The sequence below is a fragment of the Annulohypoxylon truncatum genome (assembly GCF_022578515.1).
Source record: "Annulohypoxylon truncatum strain CBS 140777 unplaced genomic scaffold F4807scaffold_29, whole genome shotgun sequence".
Taxonomy (NCBI): Eukaryota; Fungi; Ascomycota; class Sordariomycetes; order Xylariales; family Hypoxylaceae; genus Annulohypoxylon; species Annulohypoxylon truncatum.
The window spans coordinates 352,425-372,590 of record NW_025953815.1 but is presented as its reverse complement, the minus strand read 5'-3'; the positions used below and the strand labels follow the sequence as shown (position 1 = coordinate 372,590).

At 49.5% G+C, this 20,166-nt stretch overlaps 7 protein-coding genes across 7 annotated transcripts; 3 read left to right on the top strand and 4 right to left on the bottom strand.

Moving 5' to 3' along the window:
- Positions 1-713: 713 nt before the first annotated feature.
- F4807DRAFT_469464 (uncharacterized protein) lies at positions 714-2,435 on the bottom strand (the record flags this gene model as incomplete). Its single annotated transcript, XM_048002714.1, has 3 exons — positions 714-1,261; positions 1,323-2,063; positions 2,164-2,435. 3 exons carry the CDS (start codon positions 2,433-2,435, stop codon positions 1,090-1,092), a joined length of 1,185 nt encoding a protein of 394 aa, XP_047851748.1. The 3' UTR covers positions 714-1,089.
- Positions 2,436-2,632: 197 nt separating this feature from the next.
- Positions 2,633-4,483, bottom strand: F4807DRAFT_436241 (arad-like aldolase/epimerase). The gene is made up of 3 exons (XM_047998942.1): positions 4,129-4,483; positions 3,517-4,074; positions 2,633-3,413 (listed from the first exon to the last, which is right to left on the bottom strand). Exons 1-3 carry the CDS (start codon positions 4,427-4,429, stop codon positions 3,367-3,369), a joined length of 906 nt encoding a protein of 301 aa, XP_047851747.1. The 5' UTR covers positions 4,430-4,483; the 3' UTR covers positions 2,633-3,366.
- Positions 4,484-5,785: 1,302 nt separating this feature from the next.
- F4807DRAFT_436238 (uncharacterized protein) lies at positions 5,786-8,164 on the top strand. The gene has a single exon (XM_047998941.1). It carries the CDS (start codon positions 6,166-6,168, stop codon positions 7,774-7,776), a length of 1,611 nt encoding a protein of 536 aa, XP_047851746.1. The 5' UTR covers positions 5,786-6,165; the 3' UTR covers positions 7,777-8,164.
- Positions 8,165-10,512, bottom strand: F4807DRAFT_436236 (isocitrate dehydrogenase NADP-dependent). The gene is made up of 3 exons (XM_047998940.1): positions 9,791-10,512; positions 9,079-9,615; positions 8,165-9,009 (listed from the first exon to the last, which is right to left on the bottom strand). Exons 1-3 carry the CDS (start codon positions 10,206-10,208, stop codon positions 8,585-8,587), a joined length of 1,380 nt encoding a protein of 459 aa, XP_047851745.1. The 5' UTR covers positions 10,209-10,512; the 3' UTR covers positions 8,165-8,584.
- A 344-nt stretch (positions 10,513-10,856) lies between these two features.
- Positions 10,857-13,359, top strand: F4807DRAFT_191549 (HET-domain-containing protein). The gene is made up of 2 exons (XM_047993694.1): positions 10,857-11,383; positions 11,463-13,359. The coding sequence occupies exons 1-2, from the start codon at positions 11,026-11,028 to the stop codon at positions 13,271-13,273; spliced, it is 2,169 nt and encodes a 722-aa protein (XP_047851744.1). The 5' UTR covers positions 10,857-11,025; the 3' UTR covers positions 13,274-13,359.
- Positions 13,360-14,896: 1,537 nt separating this feature from the next.
- F4807DRAFT_453032 (uncharacterized protein) lies at positions 14,897-17,626 on the bottom strand (the record flags this gene model as incomplete). Its single annotated transcript, XM_048000407.1, has 5 exons — positions 14,897-15,051; positions 15,094-16,137; positions 16,314-16,828; positions 16,880-17,494; positions 17,589-17,626. The coding sequence occupies 5 exons, from the start codon at positions 17,624-17,626 to the stop codon at positions 14,897-14,899; spliced, it is 2,367 nt and encodes a 788-aa protein (XP_047851743.1).
- Positions 17,627-18,230: 604 nt separating this feature from the next.
- F4807DRAFT_462951 (uncharacterized protein) lies at positions 18,231-19,616 on the top strand (the record flags this gene model as incomplete). Its single annotated transcript, XM_048001900.1, has 1 exon — positions 18,231-19,616. One exon carries the CDS (start codon positions 18,231-18,233, stop codon positions 19,614-19,616), a length of 1,386 nt encoding a protein of 461 aa, XP_047851742.1.
- Positions 19,617-20,166: the final 550 nt, after the last annotated feature.

Genomic DNA, 20,166 nt, shown 5'->3' with positions numbered 1-20,166 from the left:
TGTCCCCATAAAAATGGGGGGGGGTAAGATTCCAAACAGGTAAAATTTGGGTTTTTCCACCCTTTTTTTCCTTTCCCCTTTTCCCCCCACCCCCCCAGTTTTACTTTTCCCCCCCCCCCCCCCCCCCCCCAGCCAGCAACCCAAAACTAACACCCATCCCTAGAACCGCACGCTACAACTTCTATCCCAGCAACGGGCCCAGCACTTCCGCACCCGCACAAGCCGGGAGCAGTAGCAGCAAGCAACCCTCCATCATCAAGACCCAGCCGCTCCCCGCGCTCCCTCAACCCGCGAAGCTCGCTCGCGCGAACGCGGGATGCGAGTGTGAGCAGGCCGGCCAGAAAGGGACCGACGGCCAGGACAAGTCTTGCCTCCGCGGCGGCGCGACGGGAAACTGCTGCACCGAGCCGTTCGGCTGCTGCTACCACTGGGCCAAGAACATCTGCGGCGACGGGACTAACTGACTCGACCCGCGCCCCGATTACCAATGCCGGTGTCGTCCCGAGCGCCCCGAGCATCACAGGATGAAGTGTGATTGCGGGCTGGGGAAATTGTTGGTGAAGGTGTGGAATTGGATGAATCAGGATGTCGTGATTGCTAGTCTTTGAATTTACTGATGTCAGGGTTACGGTTGGCTTTCTTTTACGTGAAGTGGGAAGAGTGGGAAGAGTGGGAAGAGGGAAGACGGTAGAGGAGGTCAGGGGGCTGCTGTTACATTACCGGCTACCGGCTACTGGGAGAGTAGACCTGGAATAATTATTGAAGGCTGAGAGGCACGGAGAGACGGTATATATACAAGAGCCTAGTTTAGCCTGGTTTGTCTTGTTACGACTTAGGGTTAGCGAGCGGGTTGAATGGTCTCGGATTGTAATTGTGGTTGTAACTTTTTTCTTGTATTCATTGCAAACTCAGGAATAGCTATCCTGGAGGAAAGAGGGAAAGCGGGTTATTGTAATAAGAATTGAAATAGGGGAGGGCATAGAACAGGTAGATTGGGTACCTAAAGAACAGCGTTTACTGTACTGGGCATTTGTATACGAGAAATGCTCGCTCAACCACCAATATATCCCCAACGATCCTCCCTCTCGATTAATTCTTAGTCGAAGAAGAGCCTGATGCTCGGTTAGAGCCGGCCTTGCCTTCGGGTTTCTGCTTCTTTATGTAGAGGCAGATATGTCGAAGGTGCTCGTGGTATCGGAGTTTCACCAGATCATACTCCTCGAGTAGCATCTTGTTGACTCGCGAAGACGAGGGGTCCGTGCTATTTATTCAATCTCGGTTAGAATCATCCTTATTTCAAAGTACCGTTAACTGGAGCTTACCATTGGGCGACGTTCTCGCCATTAAGCTCCTCTACGTGAGTCATCCGGATAATGGCGGCCGGGCGCGCAAGATTTTCGATAATCTGCTGGGCCGGGGTGTTGACATCGATGGAGACGACGAAGCTGTTGTCGTTCATCTCTAGGAAGCCGAAGGGATCTTTGTAGATCTCCATGCCCATGTCCGAGAGGACGGCCTCGTCCACCTCGGTGTAAGCGGGGTCCTGCAGGACGCCGCGCACGACGAGGTCGACAGGCTCCTTCTTACGGGCCTGCCGAAGGCTCTGCCGCACCCTGCTGTTCTCCGGGTGCATTCTGGACAGCACCTTGCGCAGGCTGAAGGCCAGCGCGTGCTGCGTCGTCGCGAACTGGCAGCGCGCGCGCCCGTGGGCGAGCGACCCGCACCCGAGGGCGACGACGCTGTCGATCTGCGACAGCCGGTCGGAGTGGGCTTCCAGCTGGCCCTTGAGGTAGGCGTACTGCTCGGACTGCTCCCAGGCGCGCCGGTCGAGGTTGAAGATTGTGGTTAGCTCGGATGGGTAGAAGGTCGTGGGTAAGATTGATGCTTGGAGGTCGTCGGCGGAGGTGGAGCGCGACTCGTGCACGTGGTGCGCGTGGCACCGGCCCGCGGCGCTCGGGAACATGACGACTAGAGGTAGGAAGGCCTTCTCTGCGTCGAATTGTTTCATGTCCCGGTGCGTGAGCATGGATTGGATGCTCCGGTAGTAGATATAGGGACCGTTTCTATTAGGAGGTGAGTGCTAGGTTTGCTGGGACCTTGGGTTTTTTGAGAGAGAAAGAAAGTTTTTTTTGGGGGAAGAGAGGGAGGGAGGAGATTAAATACTTTCGGTCACCGTGGTTGCATCTAACGTCTTTGAAGACTGGGGACTCGGTGTCCGGGTCGATGTCGAGGGACACGAGGTCGCCTCTGATGTTCTCGATGGCGTAGGGCTTGTTGGTCAGCATGCCGTTCTCGTAGAGGTGGATCTGTAGCGCAACTCGTTGGAGCAGCGCGCGGTTGAAGAACGGCAAGCCTTCGTTGTACTGCTTTCGGATGCTTTCGACGATGGGGGCCCACTCAGGGGAAGGAGGGTCGGGGAGAGGTCGGAGAGACATGGTGAAGCGACGAAGAAATTCAAGCGAAAACGAAATTGACGTTGAAGTTAGGGAAAAATGAAGGATCGAATTTTTGCGCGCCGAAAATTGAAGATACGGTCGAAGAAATCGATGAAGGTTGTGAAAGTTGTCACTTGTGCAGGTAACGACGGTTAGAAAGGAAATGTGGTTTGTGGTGCGAATAAACCTTTCAAGGTGGGTTGTTGGAAGAATTAGATGAAGTGTGTAAGTATTGCGGCGTTCCTTCCTTCTTGGTTTTGTGTATACGATTTTACTCTACGGGAAGCTAGGGTAGGAAGAAATGGTTATATACTTATACGGTTGGGAGTCATACTCAGGATATCTATCGTGAATGGACGTTATACAGCATGAGCACTGATACACTCAACACGCCAACTCAACTTACAACAAGAGTGGACGATACACGTACATACTGGTCACAACATTGTTGGCTTACCTAATGTGCTGCAGTGCTGTCTATTCACTACTATGAAGAGGATACATAGGTTGGTTTTTGTATAGGTCTGGTGTTTTTCAACGTCATCCCATACACGTTAGGGAAAGTGTAACATTTTGTCACCATACAATAGCTCCCTTAAAATTGTACTCAGTCGAAGAACCTTGTCAAGCATGGTTTTAATCAGTTGTTGTATTAATGAGATGAAGTCTACCTACTTAGATACGATGGTGCTTCCAGCTTCCCGGCATCCCATGTGATCTCCGGTGGTCGGGTCAGTGATGAGGCATCTAAGCTGTCCCGTGCCTGGCTTAAAAGGTAAAACACCGGACCAAATTTCTCCAGAATCTTCAAACATCCAGACGACCAATTTAGCTTTTTTATTCTCGTTCCCTCCGAGCTGAAAACTTGTAAATGAAGACGTGTCAATTCCCCTTGCTGTAAATTCGTAATAGAATACAATGCTTAAGTGAATCAATTCAAGAAGTCGCCCTTTGTTTTTGCAACCTGCTCATCATAATCTGCTGGGTGTTAGCTAAGGATTATGTGTACAAATACTATTGTAAAGCGGAATAGGGGCAGAGGGGTAAAAGATAGGGGGAAATCAGCTCAAAGAAAGCTTACATGGTTGAAAAGCCAACCATCCTTTATCTGGTCCTCCAACTTGAAGAGAGGTATATGCAGCCTCGTCGTCGTCGATGAGAATCTTTTTGTACCCGGCAGCCGATGCTGCGTCCGCAAGTAGCTGGGCTTGGCAAGTTCTCTCGAGACTGATAAACCAGAAAGCTGCCTCATCGACGGTACTGCCAACGGTAAGCAGGCCATGGTTTTGAAGTATCACTGCTTTTCCATTCCCGAGGGCCTTTCCAATCCTCCTTCCTTCCTCGCTATCGAGAACGACACCTCTGAAATCGCGATATACACCATGACTCTTGTAGAAGCGACATGAATCTTGGGTAATCATCTCGAGCTCTCGACCAAAGACCGAGAAGGCCTTGCCGTGGACACTGTGAGCGTGACAGGCGGCGTGGACGTCCGGCCTGGCCTTGTGGATCTGGGAGTGGATGGCAAAGGCAGCCGCGTTCACTGGTTCATCTCCCTCTACCACATTCCCGTCTTCATCGCAAAGGATCAAGTCCGACACCTTGATAAGCGAGAAGTGTGTCGAGAGCGGGTTCAACCCTATGTACCCCTAATTAGAGGCCGAATCAGAATGAACTCCAATATTGAACTTACAGAAGTGGTCGGTTAGAATGGGGTCCCGGACGGAGATGTGACCTGCCACACCCTCATCGAAGCCGCGGTCAGCAAATACTCGGAATGCTGCTGCGAGGTGCTGTTTGCGGTAGAGTCTCTCGTCTGCTGGGTTCTCGAACTTGGGATAGGTCCGAATGTTCAATTTCTTCCCGCTCTTGGTCGTGCCGGTGACTTGAACTTGCGGAGGGTTATCAACCTTGTCTGCTCCGTTGAACCCAGTTCCCTGAGATTTCTCACGGATGGCTGGTGTAGTCTCGGGGGCTACTGCTGAGGGTGCCATTCTGTATTAGTACGGATTATTCAATGTATTCAGGAGTCTTAAGTGAGAGTTATTCTTCGGCATACCTATCAACTAAAAGGGACCCCCTTTCTATATATGTATAAAAAAGATGTCGCTTACATGATTCCGTCAGGCGGGGAAAGAGTTGCGTTGAATACCTCCTGCCAATGGCGAAGTCGGTTTATGATGAAGTTGGAAATAGTTCTCCAAATCGTACATATATCGACAATCAACTACCGTCCGTCGTCGTAGCCGGTGCGGAGAAGACAGCGTCGGAATTGTGTAACAGCGAGACTGGACCGGTCATTGAATTTTACCGCAAGCTCATTGGCTAATTATGACGCATGGTGTTCTACTCCGTTCGGGTTGATATTATATGTATCTTGTTCGGCACACTTCGTTACGAGACTACACGCGCAACCGACTTTCCTCGGAACAAGATTAGGAACATCATAATACCTAGTAGGACAGAATATGAAGAAATATGGATATTAAGAAATTACACTACATAGCTGTTAATGATATTTTTTGGAGAAGGCGAAATTTTGGGGATTTATTAAACTAATGCCATCAATTTTGTCATGAAAATTTTCCAATTGCAGCCACGAGAGGTCTAAGATAGGGGTCAAATAATCTATGGCACAAATCTCGAGCTCATATCTTGTTCTTAAGTTCTGAAAAATTGAACTATAGAGACGTGTATTCGAACGTCGCCGGAGCAGCGTGGTGACATAATAGGGGTAGGTCGACGCTCCGTTAGCTTGACATAACAGATTTAAGTATGAGATTCTTACTTAATCATCGACTGGTGCTAATGCCTATATAATACTGAACTCTTTTAATCCCCTTGATATAATGTCCTTTATTCATTTGACTATTTTATCCTAAGATTCTCTCCAGTCTCCTCGGCTGCTAGAGTACATGGCGCAGTGTATACTTTCCTAAAGAGGCAAGTGGGTACTTGTATGGCCGTTGTGAACGGTGACATGGGTTCTATTGACCTGGACCGGGGTGCGTTCTCTAAGGTTTCCAATAGGAATAGGCATTTTCATCGGTAACTATCACAGTAATTATGAAATTTTATGTATTGTGCAAGCAAAGGTTTGACCTTCCCGGAATTCAATCGCAGTTAAGGTTAAAGAAAGCATCGCCTCATCATTGGGGTTGTGATCTTGAAAATATGTACCTAGGTACTTAGATACTTAGGCAATAGTTAGGTAACTGCTGGTACACATACAATGCCGAGTACCGTCTTGGTACAAGGAGCTGAAACGATAAGCTGACAAGCGCCAAGCCACAATGGCAATGACCTATGACATCGATTGTGACGACGCTTAGAGGCTCAGCAAAGCTGCAATCTTACAGAACTGCATTCAGTTTATCTTTTTACTTACCAAACTTCCACTTGGCAAAATCAAAGTCCAAATACATTGGTCGTTGGATTGAAGGTTGCTTCGTCAACAGCATGCAGGTGATAGGTACCTTGGGTAGCTGAGTTGGATAGCAATGGCTCATAGCTCCATTGTCTCGTAATCGTTCCCTGACAACCCGACGACCCGCTTCCATCCGTCGCCATTCACTACCATTCAACGCATTAATCAATTCACAACGCCACTCCTTCGGGCACCGACAACTTCAACCTTACAATTACCTACGAACCTCTGTCACCTGGAGTGACCTACATAAGAAGTACATGAAGGGAACCCCTCTACCTTGGTAGACAATACAATCCCGCAATGTCCATCCGAATATCCCTCGACGCCCCGCCCGAGTTCTATACGAACCTCGACTTCATCAGCGGCCGCGTGATCCTCGTTCTACACAAAACAGAAAATATAGGAAATGTAATCGTCAAACTCGAGGGCGAGTCGCGCACGGCGCTCACCGTCCCCTCTCCTGGCGACCGAGACGACTACTACCACGCACGTCCTCCCGGCGGGGTCATGGGCGGCGACGTCATCACCGAGAACCACAAGATCCTATATAAAGTGTTCCAAGTCTACCCCGACGACGGCGCCTCCATCGCCTTTCAACCCGGCATGCACGAGTTCAAATTCAACTTTAAGATGCCTCTCAATAATATCTGCTATGACGAGAAAGCCATGAGCGGGCTACTGGGCCTCGGCGGTATCGGCGGTAGTAGCGGTTTTCGCACTATGGATGGCACGAAGCAGCTCATGCTGCAGCACGTCAAGTCTACCTTACCTCCCTCGCTCACCGGCTTTCCGCAGGAGGCCGAGATCCGATATTACCTTAAGGTCACTATCCAGCGCCCGGGCTTCTTTAAGGAGAACTGGCGCTACCAAGTCGGTTTCAAGTTCCTGCCTATCGAACCTCCGCGGCCAGCGAAGACAAGCCAGGAAGCCTTCGCTCGACGGCCGTTCACATTCCGGCCACGCGCCCCAACGCATCATCGCAAATCATTCTTCGGCAACAAATCTCCCGGGCCCGGCGCCGAAGACCCGAGCCAGATGCCACCGAACATCGAGATGTCGGCGCGCGTGCCGTTCCCCAGCATCCTGACCTGCAATGAGCCCCTGCCCCTGCGCATAATAGCGCGGAAGCTCGCTCCGACGACGACGCGTGAGCAGCAGGTGTATGTGACGGCGCTCGAGCTTAAGTTGATAGGATACACGCAAGTGCGGGTGGAGAACCTCGAAAACACCGAGGTCACCGCGTTCCCCATCTTCAGCGCCGCGCGCCTCTCGCCCCCGATCGCGCTCTTTAGCTCCCCCTCTGACCCCGTCGATACCGAGTTCGAGATCCCGCGATCGTTGTGGGCCGAACGAAGACTGCCGAATACGGTCGCGCCGTCGTTCCGAACATGTAATCTGGCCAGGCGGTACGAGCTACAGATCATGATAACGCTGAGCTGGGGCACGCCTCCGTCCGGTTCTTCGATCTCGCTGGCGTCTGGCAAGCAACCTCTCGCGCAGACCATAACGCTACCCCTAAAGCTCTCTAACGTGGAAGTCTTTTCGGGTATCGCGCCGCCGCAAGAACTCCTCAACTCTATCAACCACAACGCTAACGGTGATATCGTCGGCGCCGGTATCGGCCCCGGTTTTGGTATCGGCGGCCCTCACATCCGTCCGCCGCATCTCCCTCAAAGGCCGACGGGACAAAACGCACCGAACCAGCAAGGTCCGTCGCAACCACAGAGACCTCCTCACGACCCGTTGTACCCGCCGCAGCTGGGCACCCCCGCCAACGCCCAATTCGACGAGGCGCCGCCTAGCTACGACGAGGCGATGGCGGACCAGCTGGCGGGACCCGCGGCGCGGCCCGCGTACAGCGGGGTTACAGCGGAGAATGCGCCGAGCACGATGCCTGCGCAGAAGTCTTGATTCAGGTTCTGTGTCTCTATTTACAGTGGTAGCGCGTAAGCTTAATAGGCATGATGAGATCGGTGTATATTAGCAGGTTAGGATAAGAGCGCACGGAAAAGGAACACGCCGCCGACGATTCGCGGAATTGCAGACGGCGGGACAACGGAGGTCAGGGCTTGGTTGTCAAAGACATAGCGGATGATACCCCCTCGGGTTGGCTAACGTTGTTTATTTATAAAAAGCTGCGGTTGGTGTTCTGGTTGGAGTTACGGGATCGAACTTACTTCTAAAGGGTTGCTGGTTCGGCGTTGCGATGGATGGGACGCATAGAAGGCACGGGGTGTATATAAAGTTGGTACCTACTACCAGGTACCTAGGCAGGTAATTACTAAATTAATTCCCAGGCCTTCGAATTGGCTTGATGATTGATCTGGCATGACGTATAGATGTCTGTCGAAAAGTATACAGCCGTGAGAAAAGTTTTGGACCTCCGTTCAGATATTTTTACCTATACAATATTTCCGCGCGGGAAATGCAAGCATGCTTGCTATCTATTTACAAAGTCCTAGATACCCCTAAGCTTGAGTTATCTAGGAACACGGTATGCAGAATCGTGTCGCGTCCCATCCATCCGTTCGTATCCCCGTGAAGACAGGCCCCTGACAGGATCGAGTCCTGAAAACAGTAGTTAGTTGGTAGCGTGTACCCTTTGGCGCTGACCAACCATACGTGCTGTTATTGTATGCATGTATCTAGTTTTTACGCAAGTCTTAGATCTAGAGATGTTGATCTACGTCTAGTCTAGCCTCAGATACACGGACCTCATCTATAGCTTCTCCTTGAGCACGCCCTTCAACCTCTTCTCGACGGCGTCGAGGTACTCGTTGGTGGTAGCGTAGTCGGCGCGGTCGGTCTTGCCGCAGGCGAGGGCGAGGTCCTTGGTCATGACGCCGTCGAGCTCGACGGTGTCGACGCAGGCCTGCTCGAGGCTGTCGGCGAAGGCGGCCAGCTCGGGGGTGCCGTCGAGCTTGCCGCGCTGGGCGAGGCCGCGCGTCCAGGCGAAGATGCTGGCGATCGGGTTCGTCGACGTCTCGCGCCCCTTCTGGTGCTCGCGGAAGTGCCGCGTCACCGTGCCGTGCGCCGCCTCCGACTCGAACGTCTTGCCGTCCGGCGTGATCAGCACCGACGTCATCAGCCCGAGCGACCCGAACCCTTGCGCTACGATGTCGGACTGCACGTCGCCGTCGTAGTCTGGTAGGAAGAAGAAGAAGAGATTAGTTTGCGTTCGCGCTCAGAATTTCTGGGGGAATGGGGCCTCACTCTTTAGCGCCATGATATATCCGCCGGAGCTCTTGATCATCTGGGCTACCATGTCGTCGATCAGGCGGTGCTCGTACCAGATCTTCTTGGCCTCGAATTGCTTCTTGTACTGGCTGTCGTATAGCTCCTGGAAGATGTCCTTGAACCTGCCATCGTACTTCTTGAGGATGGTGTTCTTGGTGCTCATGTATAGGGGAAGCTCCTTGTCTAGGGCTAGCTTGAAACTGGCATGCGCGAAACCGGTGATGCTCTCGGTGGTGTTGTATTGGGTCTGTGCGACGCCGCCACCTTCCTTGAATTGGAAGACCTCGATCTCTTCGGGTTTGCCGCCCTCAGGGGTATATACCATGCTCAACTTTCCGGGTCCAGGGATAACCTTGTCCTTCGCCCGGTATTGGTCGCCGAAGGCGTGACGACCGATAATGATGGGCTTCTTCCATCCCGGTACCAATCGCGGGATACGGGGGATGACGATGGGCTCGCGGAAGACGGTGCCGCCAAGAGCGTTACGGATCGTGCCGTTGGGGGAGAGCCACACTATGCAGGGAGAGGAAAGTTAGTTAGCCTGTTGGAGATCCCCGATCAAAAGCAATGCGGCTATGGGGTGTGCGCTGGGGCACTCGAAGGTTAGAGTGCGGGGTTGGAGATGGGGGGGCTCATGTGCAGGACGGCAGGACGGGATGCAGGCAAGACTGCATCACTCGTGGCTTACTCTGCTTTAGGTTGAACTCCTTCACACGGGCCTCGTCCGGAGTGATGGTAGCGCATTTGACACCGACCGAGTACTTCTTAATGGCCTCGGCAGCATCAAGCGTGACTTGATCGTTGGTCTCATCTCGGTACGGCAATCCCAGGTCGTAGTACTTTAGGTCGATGTCGAGATAGGGGAAGATGAACTTGTCCTTAATGACCTGCCAGATGACTCTCGTCATCTCATCGCCGTCGAGTTCCACGACAGGATTCTTGACCTTGATCTTTTGCGCAGCCATATTGTAACCAGTTTGGTGAAAGAGCGCCACTGGCACTGCAGGTCTTACCGCGATAGGCGACGATCTGAGCAGTGGCCTCGCCGATCTAGAGAAGGCAGACGGCCGAATAGATCGGGCTGCGGATGTGCAGATAGCGTTCATCGTGAAAGGGGATCGGGGACAAAGGCGCCACTGCGCATGCGATAATTATACGTGAAGGCGAGGAAGAAGCTTAGAAGCTAAGAACTTAGAACCGAGGAAGCTGTAGATGATGCGACGCGGCTAAGCTTAATATGGGTCCGGGCTCGAGGAAGGATCTGGCGCAATTGAGGCTGTCTAGAACTCTAAAAAGGCGCTGCAAGAATGCACCTCCCAAGATTCGTTAAAGACTCCCGGATGTAGCTGCGTATATACGTTAAATATGATGCTTGCGGTGCTATGTACAGTCGCACGGGTAGCAAAGGCAAAAATTTAGGATGAGGGGAATGGACCAATCATCTTTCACGCCGGGGATCTTAATCCCCCACAAATTCTGCCGATATGCGGAGAAGAGGAGTTGAATGTTACACAACACTGGCAGATTTAGTCTGATGATCTTGTGGGTCGATATTTTATCTGATCCGTAGATCCTTACGTACATAGAATTTTACATATTCCCACCTACAACAACCCTAAACACTCTCCTTAATAATTTCAATCCATCTATCAATCAACACTGGAATTACGAATCACGCATTCATTCCACTAAGAAGTTGGTTAACAATATGATTACATACAGTATCGGCATGTGGCTTAGATGTGGCTTAGCATCGTACTGGAAGATACCTGAATTGAGGCCTAAAGCAAAGCCTAAATGGATTGTTACAAATACTTAACTGCTTCGCTAATACGAACCCAGCTTTTATAAATCCGTACCGTATATTTCGAAAAATTAGAAGCATATACTAGATTTTTAACTTCCAAGGAAAATAAAGAGACGATGCCTCTCACCAACTGCCCCGTTTGCGGTTCCAGACCCAATGGCCCATCCAGTATATGGCCAGAACCTGAATCTCTTACCGAACTGCCTCTAGGTAAATGGAATGTCAATATTCCAGATTTGCAGGTCGAAAAACTCGCACTTGACAATTGTTGTGCAATCTGCGCGACAAGTGCCTTGGTATTGTTCGCTGCAGGAAAGAAATTTGGAAGCATAGCAGATTCAGAAGCGAGAATGGGTTTCTTTGCTCATAACGTAGCACCAAGCCAACGTTACTTGCTGAGCATACACCTACCAGATCCAATATTAAGAGTCCTGGCAGGTAGCGAGGAAATGTGTATACTGTTTAATCCATTCAGTAAGTGCTATGAATTCATCGTTCATTTCCACATGAGTATGTCGGATCAGTTCTTCTTAAGCTAATGCTAGAGGTTAAGTGAACTCGCCTCTACGCGAAATGTATGAGCCATGCGGCGAACTTCCAGTCAACAGCGGCTCGCTCGAAACACTTGGCCTCGCAAAGAGGTGGTTGGAGACCTGCAGGATTCAACATCCAGAATGCACCGCACAAGGCGGGCATTATGTGCCTACTAGGCTTCTTGATACTAATCAAGGCGACATTAAACTTGTCTTCCGTGAAGAGGTTGAAGTTTCCCAAGGTGGTATCAAATATGTCGCGTTGAGTTATTGCTGGGGCGGCTCTCAGCCTCTCAGAACACTGAAAAACAACATGAGCTCGCATAGAGTACGAATGCCATTTGAAAATTTACCCGCAACATTCAAGGATGCTATCAAGGTTGTCAGAAGTTTAGGGCTGCGATATATATGGATCGATAGTCTTTGCATCGTCCAGGACGACCAAGAAGATTGGGTGCGAGAAGCAGAGCAGATGGAAAGGGTCTACAACAACGCAGAACTAGTTTTAGCTGCCGCTGTTGCATCATCCGCTAACGATGGCTTCTTGCGAGATCGGCCTCGTGCCAAAGGAGGCCGCATCAATTTGAGACTAAACGACACAAACGCCGCATCTCAATCGGACCAAGAACCAGATCTGGAAGACAAATCGGACATAAGAGCTGAACCAGACTTAATCCAGTGCGATTATCGCGTAATTTTTCAAGATACCCACACTGGAGCGTCAAAATTACCTTTAGATGAACGGGCATGGGCATATCAAGAGAGACTTCTGGCGAGGAGGTATCTTATCTTCGGACGTGACGAGATACGATGGGAATGCCTCGAGGATTCTTACTGCGAGTGTGGCTGGGTATTCACGGATACATCGAGAATCAGGCAGAAAATGAACCTCGAAAATATGTTTCTTTCTGCATCTAAATGTCACACACAGACGGAAGGATGGTGTGATAACATCGAAGATTACAGAAATAGGATTCTTTCCGCATCTAAATATCACGCACAGACGGCAGTATGGTGTGATATCGTCGAAGATTACAGCAAAAGGGAGCTCACTGTACGGTCGGATAAGCTAGTGGCCCTCTCTGCAATAGCCTCGAGATTCCAATCCAAGTACGGTGGCACTTATCTTGCCGGTATCTGGAAAGAACATCTTATCCATGGACTTCTCTGGCACCTGCAGAATTCGTATCCCTCCGGCCCCGAGAGTCCGAATAGCGCGAATAGTCCGGAAGACTTCTATATCCCTAGCTGGAGCTGGGCTTCTATTAACGTCGGCGACTACTATGTCAGCTACGGCCGTATAAACAAGGTAACGTCGTATGGGGAATGTAGCTGCGCCTACATTGTGAACGCTTCGGTAACACCCTCAACGACGAACTGTTTTGGTCCTGTCTCTAGTGGATCTATTCAACTCCGGGCCCAAGTTATCCAGTCGACCATTCGTTTTTACACTAACAAAAATAGGGAACCTTATATTGAGCCTTTCGACACCAATCTCGAACATAGTCGCTTGCTTTTAGACCTACCACTCGCTGCTTATGATGCTGCATTAGATCATACTTCGGGGGAAATAATTGCCTCTGCTAGGCGAATCAATTATGCTGAAAAGGATAGTCTGCGAGCGACTCTCACTACGTGTTCGACCTGGATATTGCCACTGACGGCTAAAGGGAAACGCCTGTATTATCTGGCGTTGGGTCCATCTCCCAAACAACCAGGCTGTTTTGAACGCCTCGGGATGGGATGGTTCTGGGCCAAGTGGGAGAATGCCAGTAAAACGGCAGACTACATTTCTACCAAGTATAAAACCGATGAAATCACCCTTGTGTGAAGAAAACCAACCGACGTATTATTCAACTTCACTCTCTACCTAAATATAGACTCAGATGATGTGTATAGGGAAGGTTGCGTCTTACATGTACCTAGTTGTTAAACCCCGATTTGAATCATAAGCAAGGTCTTATGGAACTTTTGAATTCTCCATATTCTTCGGTACACTTACCTACCTGACTATCCTATTGATTCCAACCTTCGATGCCGGACGCATATCTTTCATATTCAAATACACACAACCTATAAATATCAATATACGTAGTTGCGAAGGAGTAGGTCTCACAACGTTACATGCTTATACCGAAATAAGGCAACATAGAACACCGTGTTTAGACAGTAGTTACAGCATTCAGGCGCTTTAGAAGTGGTGTCATTGTCCCTGTATCTCAGTCGGTTTACCTATAAAGGTACACTGCATATTAGGCGCAGGGAAGGCAGCAAGGCAACCAACTACATTGCAGCCAAAAAACAATATCGCCTTACTTCACAAATGTAACATACCTCCCTGGATTTAGGACAATTTGATAAGCAATGTGCGAGCCGACACTATTTCGAAATTCGACACCGTGTTCGCTTCGATCCCCGATCTGCAATGCGCATGACGGGGAAGTGATCCCGAGCCATGCATAAGTGTAAGTAAGGCCCAGCCTTACGTGAAGTCGGCCGGTTGCCTCGCGCAGGCAGACACCGATGTTACAATACATGCCTACCACGTTTCAGTCACTGCAGTGACTTCCTCTCGGGCCGATCCCATCCAACATTTCTGCGCGGCCAACCGGACTCGGGACAGTTCCCGGATGTTGCCTACCTCGAGGCTCAGGGAATGCTGTTGTTCGCCGAGCACGTTGGCTTCGTACGTAGACAAAAGACACGAATTCTCCGAATGGCTACTGCGTTATTATATATGCACGTAATATCAATTTTGGCGTCGGTATAGGTGTGAGCAAGCCCTTCGATTTATCTGTTGCACCACCTGGAAGTCACCCTTGCTGGCCCCCCTATCCTCCACGCCATCTCTTGCCGCTTTACTCAGGCCTGGCTATTAGGCGTTTGATCTGGGGGAGCTCAGCCACCTGTTGTACGCCAACCAGTCTTGATGATTCCTCTTGCCTTTTTGGATTACCTATTCATGTTACGGATAGGCGTGAGGGCCGTAGGTCTTTGGACTCAGCCTTTCCGCCGGGCTTTTTCGTAACAGTGGAGGACCCTGCGTTTCCTGGACGTCGAATTAGGTGCGTAAGAGCCTAGGAGCCTGAAGAAAGCCTTGGGTTGTGGTCAAAGAATCACATGATGTGGTCAGCTGTCACAAATACCGTGCTGCTGATTAAGGGGGCTTGATTAACACTGTGTACTTGCTATGAGAGCCAAATTGTTTTCCTATAACTATAGTAATAGAATATGTATTAGGTATGTATCTCTACTTATAACGTGGGTTCCCCATATAGGTACTCAGGTACCTAGGTACTATTTAGAAAGTATTTACCCCTTATTCATAACTTGGTTTCATTACTAGATACCTACCGGTAGGTACCTACTCGAAATTCCCCTGAGATGTGAATAGAAAATATGAGCTCTAGGGCGGCCTTATACACCAACTTCATAAATCGTCACTTGTTGCGCATTAATCTAGAATAATTTCTCGCTCCTCAAAGTATGGCAACCTATAATCTTTCCCCCAGTCAATGATTCCGAGCCATGTCCATATTCCATCACCAGGTTTCTGATACTTCTTACCACACACGGCAAACACAAGCCCTTCAGAAATACCACCATATCCTCCATAGATGCTTGCGCAAGGTTCTTTATAGCTCTCTATACCTTCTCCTTGCGCAGCCTCCCGCTGTAAAGGCTGGAGTAGTATGCCCTCCTTATAGCCTTTTAGGTGCTCTTTTAACTGATCAGGCACGGTCTCATCGACCAAGCAGTTTGCTGTGGATTGAAAGCTACGGTAATGCGAAGCAAAGCCGTCCTTGAAGTGAATAACTGCAACTCCCCAGTTTGCTCGGAGATATGCGTCCCCGTTCTTACCAATCTCAATCAGACCAATCTGGGACTGAATGCCGTCATACGGAGGGTACAATTTGGATGCCGGAGGCTCTTCATTGGCCGCAGGGTAAGGCCCTGGTTGTCTAGGTGCCCATGATGGCCCTTGGCGTGAAGTGAGCCTCTGTACGCTTGAGAGTAAGTGGCCAGTGTGAACAACGCTGTCGAGGCGTGCTCCTCCATACTTCCCTCTAGCCCATAGATCCTGAGCATCCGTCACCACTGGGTCGTCGACGAGGAGGCTCCATATGATAACATCGTCTCCGGGGCGAGAAGCGAATCTTTGTCCCAGAAGCGAGGCGGCCTCTGATACCGCGACGAAACCACGGTCTATTCGTGCTGAAACGATACTGGCATCGAAACTAGCATCGAAGATAATATGTTGAAACTTCGACAGCTCTTGGTTACTTGTTTTGACTTTAATCCAATGAGTAGCGTTCGGGGGTGGAAATAAGTGGTGGTTCGTTAAGAGGAGTATCGATATGGTGATATCCCCACAGAATGCCACAGTGCGAAGTATTTCGGTTAACGAAATCAGTTTGTTTTCGTTTCCCGATTTACACAGAAGCTGGATGTTCTTTCTGCCACGTAAGGCCTCTAGTAACGTCCAGGCCCTCACGTTCCAGTCACAAACAAGGACTATAGAAAGGATAGATTCCTGAAGGGCTACACTAGCAGGTGTGTTGTCTGTGTCTTGTATAATCGAGATGTCGATGTCCATTAGATCTCTATCGCACAATATAGTTGCATGACTCGTTGAGAAGACTTGGTTTATAGTCGAAATAGCTTCTTTGCGCAGGACGTGCTCATCAGGGATGCCTTTATGAGTAAACGTTAGCAAAGAATGTCATTATGTAGCGTACGAACTAAAAGGAGAGACCTTCGGAGTTGATACTAACAAGCGGCATCTATCCAGTAGCTCGAACAGCCGAAATCTTCTGCAATCTTGCAGTACCGACGATGAAGACATTCATTCATCCCGTCTTACGGCCGACCGCCTTGGCCATGAAGCCATACGTGTGAGATCGCTAGGGTTTTCGCGTCGGCTAATTTATAACATAGTTGATCGGAGGAGCTAGAAATAGAGACAGCGCGTGGCCCGCATACTTCTAGATATGAAGCTTTATTCCATACCATACGGCTGCATCCCTGTTTACGCGTACAAGAGAGATCGTGCTGACTTTGGTCCTCGATTTTGTCACCTCCCCTAATTCGCTTACAATGGTCAGGTCCTAGTCCAGAACAGACCCGATTGCCAACGCATCTTGCTGGCCTTTCACCAAACACTTGAATAAATCTCTGGTGAAAGTGCCGCAGATCGAGCAGGGAAGTCGATCTACTTCGTTGTAAGATTTGAAATGCCAAGTTACACATGTATTGCAACTTGTCTTGCGACCTAACCTTCTGCTGCAACTCCAGGGCAAGAAACGAGCCTCTGTTCGGGCGAAGCCCGAGTTCTCCGAAACCAGTGTAGTCAAATCCTGTTTGCAAGCTATCTTGCAGAACTCGCCTTCACCATATCAATAGAGACGACTATATCTAGTTTAACGGCGTTACTCACCAGTAGTGTAAGGCCAAACAGCGTTGCCAGGTACTCCACAGATAAGTAAGAAGTGCGAACCAACGCCATGTGCTATTCACCCACGTGTCGTTCTTTTTCACAGGCCCCTTCTCAAGCTCGAAGAAGACGCCGTCAATAAGGTCGGAGACGAAATCCAAAAATTGCCTGAAGTCGTGAGATTCAGAACTGCTCACGTTGAGGTCGGCCTTTCTGTCATATGTCAAAGCTATGGCAATCCCCATGCGAATCACACTGCTCGACAACCTGGAAACCGTAGAGAGTTGATCCCAGGAGTATTCATTTCCTGCGTCACTCTTAAGCCAGCATCCCCCTATAAGTTCCTCTGTTGGCTGTAGTATATCACTAGGCAGCGGAAGTGGTGTAGGTGGTAAACGTTTCAGCAAGGCTGCCGTGCAATTAACAACATCATCCCTCTTCGATTGAGAATCCGGGACCATGGATCTGGTTATCACGGCATTCTGCATAAACGTGCGGTCTAAATGCTCCCATGAGAAGTTGGCGTGAGTGCACCTGTAGAGATCTCTGATCATCATCCATCGTGATCGTTTATGGGAATCTGATGTTGAATGAACTCCGGGGAATGAAACACGTTTACTAGGTCGTGCGGATGCAGCCTGTTTATTAGCAACTTCTTTTGCCAGGCGTCCGTTTATATCGATCGTTGAGATATCTCGTGGCCTGAATTCACTAATGAGGTGAGAGCCCACAGTCTTCTCGGCGGAACATTCTTTCAACTCCTTCAATACTCTCTCTTCCAATGGCGAAACCGTATGCTTAGAATTCATAATAACTTGGCGTTCCTCGCTGCTTAAGAGCAGAGCGAGAATCTAGCATAGGTAGTTGAAACTGCTTGATTAGGTAGGAACCTACCCCTGGCTCTTAGGCGTGCCGGGTCAACTCTCCCTCGCGCCTCGAAAAAGCCTCGTGTACCCCGCCGCCCCGGTCCAGGTGGAGAAACCCCGCCAATCGGGTTTATTTATTAAAAGGGAGCGCTATATATTTTCAGGCTTACAGCGCTAAAGCACTAAATCTGTAGCACTTAATAGCGAGCACCTTTCTATAAAGTTACAACTAATCCAATCGTAGAATGCTATGGATAGCCAATTATGCCTTGTCCTGACATAAAAGTTGCAAATTGCTACTTAATAGGCTGCTTTGACTGCTTAAGTGTACTTACACTGCCTCCCTCTTTTCTGTCTTTCTTTTCCAATAGTCCTTTCCTCCTTCTCTTATATCTACTCAAATCAGGTCTTCAAATTATCCATATTCTTGAACTTGAAAGGATTCATAGCGTTGCATTTTTTACGAAGCGTTTATTCAATTTATTCCGATGGGACCGCAAAACCCCCCTGCCAGCTATGGAACCGATGGTGCCACACCACCTGTCCTACCAGCGGCATCGTTCAATGTTTCCATTATTTTTGAATGGGCAGCGCTTCTACCACTAGCTATATATCTTGCTCGCAGTCGGCTGCCGCACCAGTTAGTAGGCCAGGCTGCTTTGGCCGGTCTCATCGGCGTCGGCCTGTTTCCTCGCCTAGGCGTTCTGGGAACCATTGCCGATTTCCTTCAGCAAGATCAGGAGTTTCTCGATTGTGCCTCGTCCGTTAGTGAGATGCGCCATATGGTTTGGGATGCAAATTGGGGCAGCATCTTTCCCTGTGCCAACGGGGCGGCGGCGGCGATGCTCAATTCTTATGTCCTTCGAAACGTCAAAACACAGCTTGCGCCGGAACACCTACCGAAACCTTTATCTAGGACGTCGTCTCAATCTTCCAGTCCCGGTCGTAAATCTAATTCAAGCGGTAGTACACCCTCTACAAACGAAACGCCAGGTCCAGGTTTCCGTCGCTACCAAACGCTACACATTCTTCATTTCTCCGACTCAACGACGCCTAACACAAGGCCCTTAAAGCATAAAATTACCTCTTCTTATTCTTGGGCGATCTTTTTCGAAGCGTCAGGATTGATCGTGTTGCTTGGCGTCAGCATCATCTGTATCCTCTATGGCCTATATGGAACAGCTGCTGCCGTCGTTCTCACTATTCTATTCAGAATTTCCAGGCAGCTGATTACAATCGAGCGGCCTGCTGGATATCTCCACAATAATGAAGGGGATCTCCCTGGATGCATGCTTATGGCTCTCCATGAAAATGCTTCGACGTGGTATCTTTACGTCGGTTCTCGCGGCACTATTGACACTGTGCTGAATAAGACCATGATCCAAAGTATCAGGTCGCCTTTGAATGGTTGGCTAGCTCATGGTTTACGTGGCCTTGAAGTTCTACAGCTCATTATAATGAGCTATGTAGCCGCTCAAAAAGGATGGGATGGCATTGCTTTGCTATGCCTTATACTCGCGGCTTGGATTTTCGATTGGATAGTCTACAGCGACCAACGAGTAGCAGGGCTATGGCTACAACGCGAGGGAATTACTGTGAAAGCGCAGAGCCTTAAATTCGGAGGCCGGACGCCGATGATTGGCTTGATCCACGCTTTAAGCAACAAGAAAGTGACATCCTGGATGGACGGGATCATTTCTTCCTCAGATCGGCGCGCTGCGTGGCTGCAGAAGTTAGGATCACAAAACGTCGAGCCGGAACTCGAGCAGCAGCTCAGTCAACGTGATAAGGAATGGGTCGATTTAAACGAAACGTTGACACGCGCAGCATTAGAAGCTACAAAAGACATTGGAAATAGCACAAATGATGTTTGAGAATAACTTCGCCCATCTTAACGAGTTAAAGCGCGCCCCTGACTACCCAGTCGGACCTCGCCGCCCAATCAGACCCCTACAATCAGCCGCAGCACCGTATACCTTGTGGCTAGCTAATCGGAATATTTCCAGGTTATTTGTGGCTTGACATTTAGGACTTTGGGGGGCTAAAGTAACTGGAAGGGTCGGAAGCGTCCATTCTGCCGAGTATTAGCCGACCCCGCAATTATTAGTCTCAAGTTAGACATTGTTCTCAGGTCCTAAAATTTATATCTTTTTGATAACTTGAAGTCTTGAATACTCTAAAGATACTCTTCACTTTCCATATCCAGGTTACAGTTGTTTATATAACCGCTTCCTAGAGTTATACCCTTCACCCCTCTCCTAGGCCTTCTAGCCCCTCATTCATATGAGATCTTGCTACCTAATAGATGTTCACAGTATTGTCTGGCACGCCGAGGATAGTCTCAACCAATACTCCGGGGGTCAGGCTTCTGGTGAATCTGATCACTTGCTTTTGATTCCTGCTACCCCAAGTATCCTTTCCTCC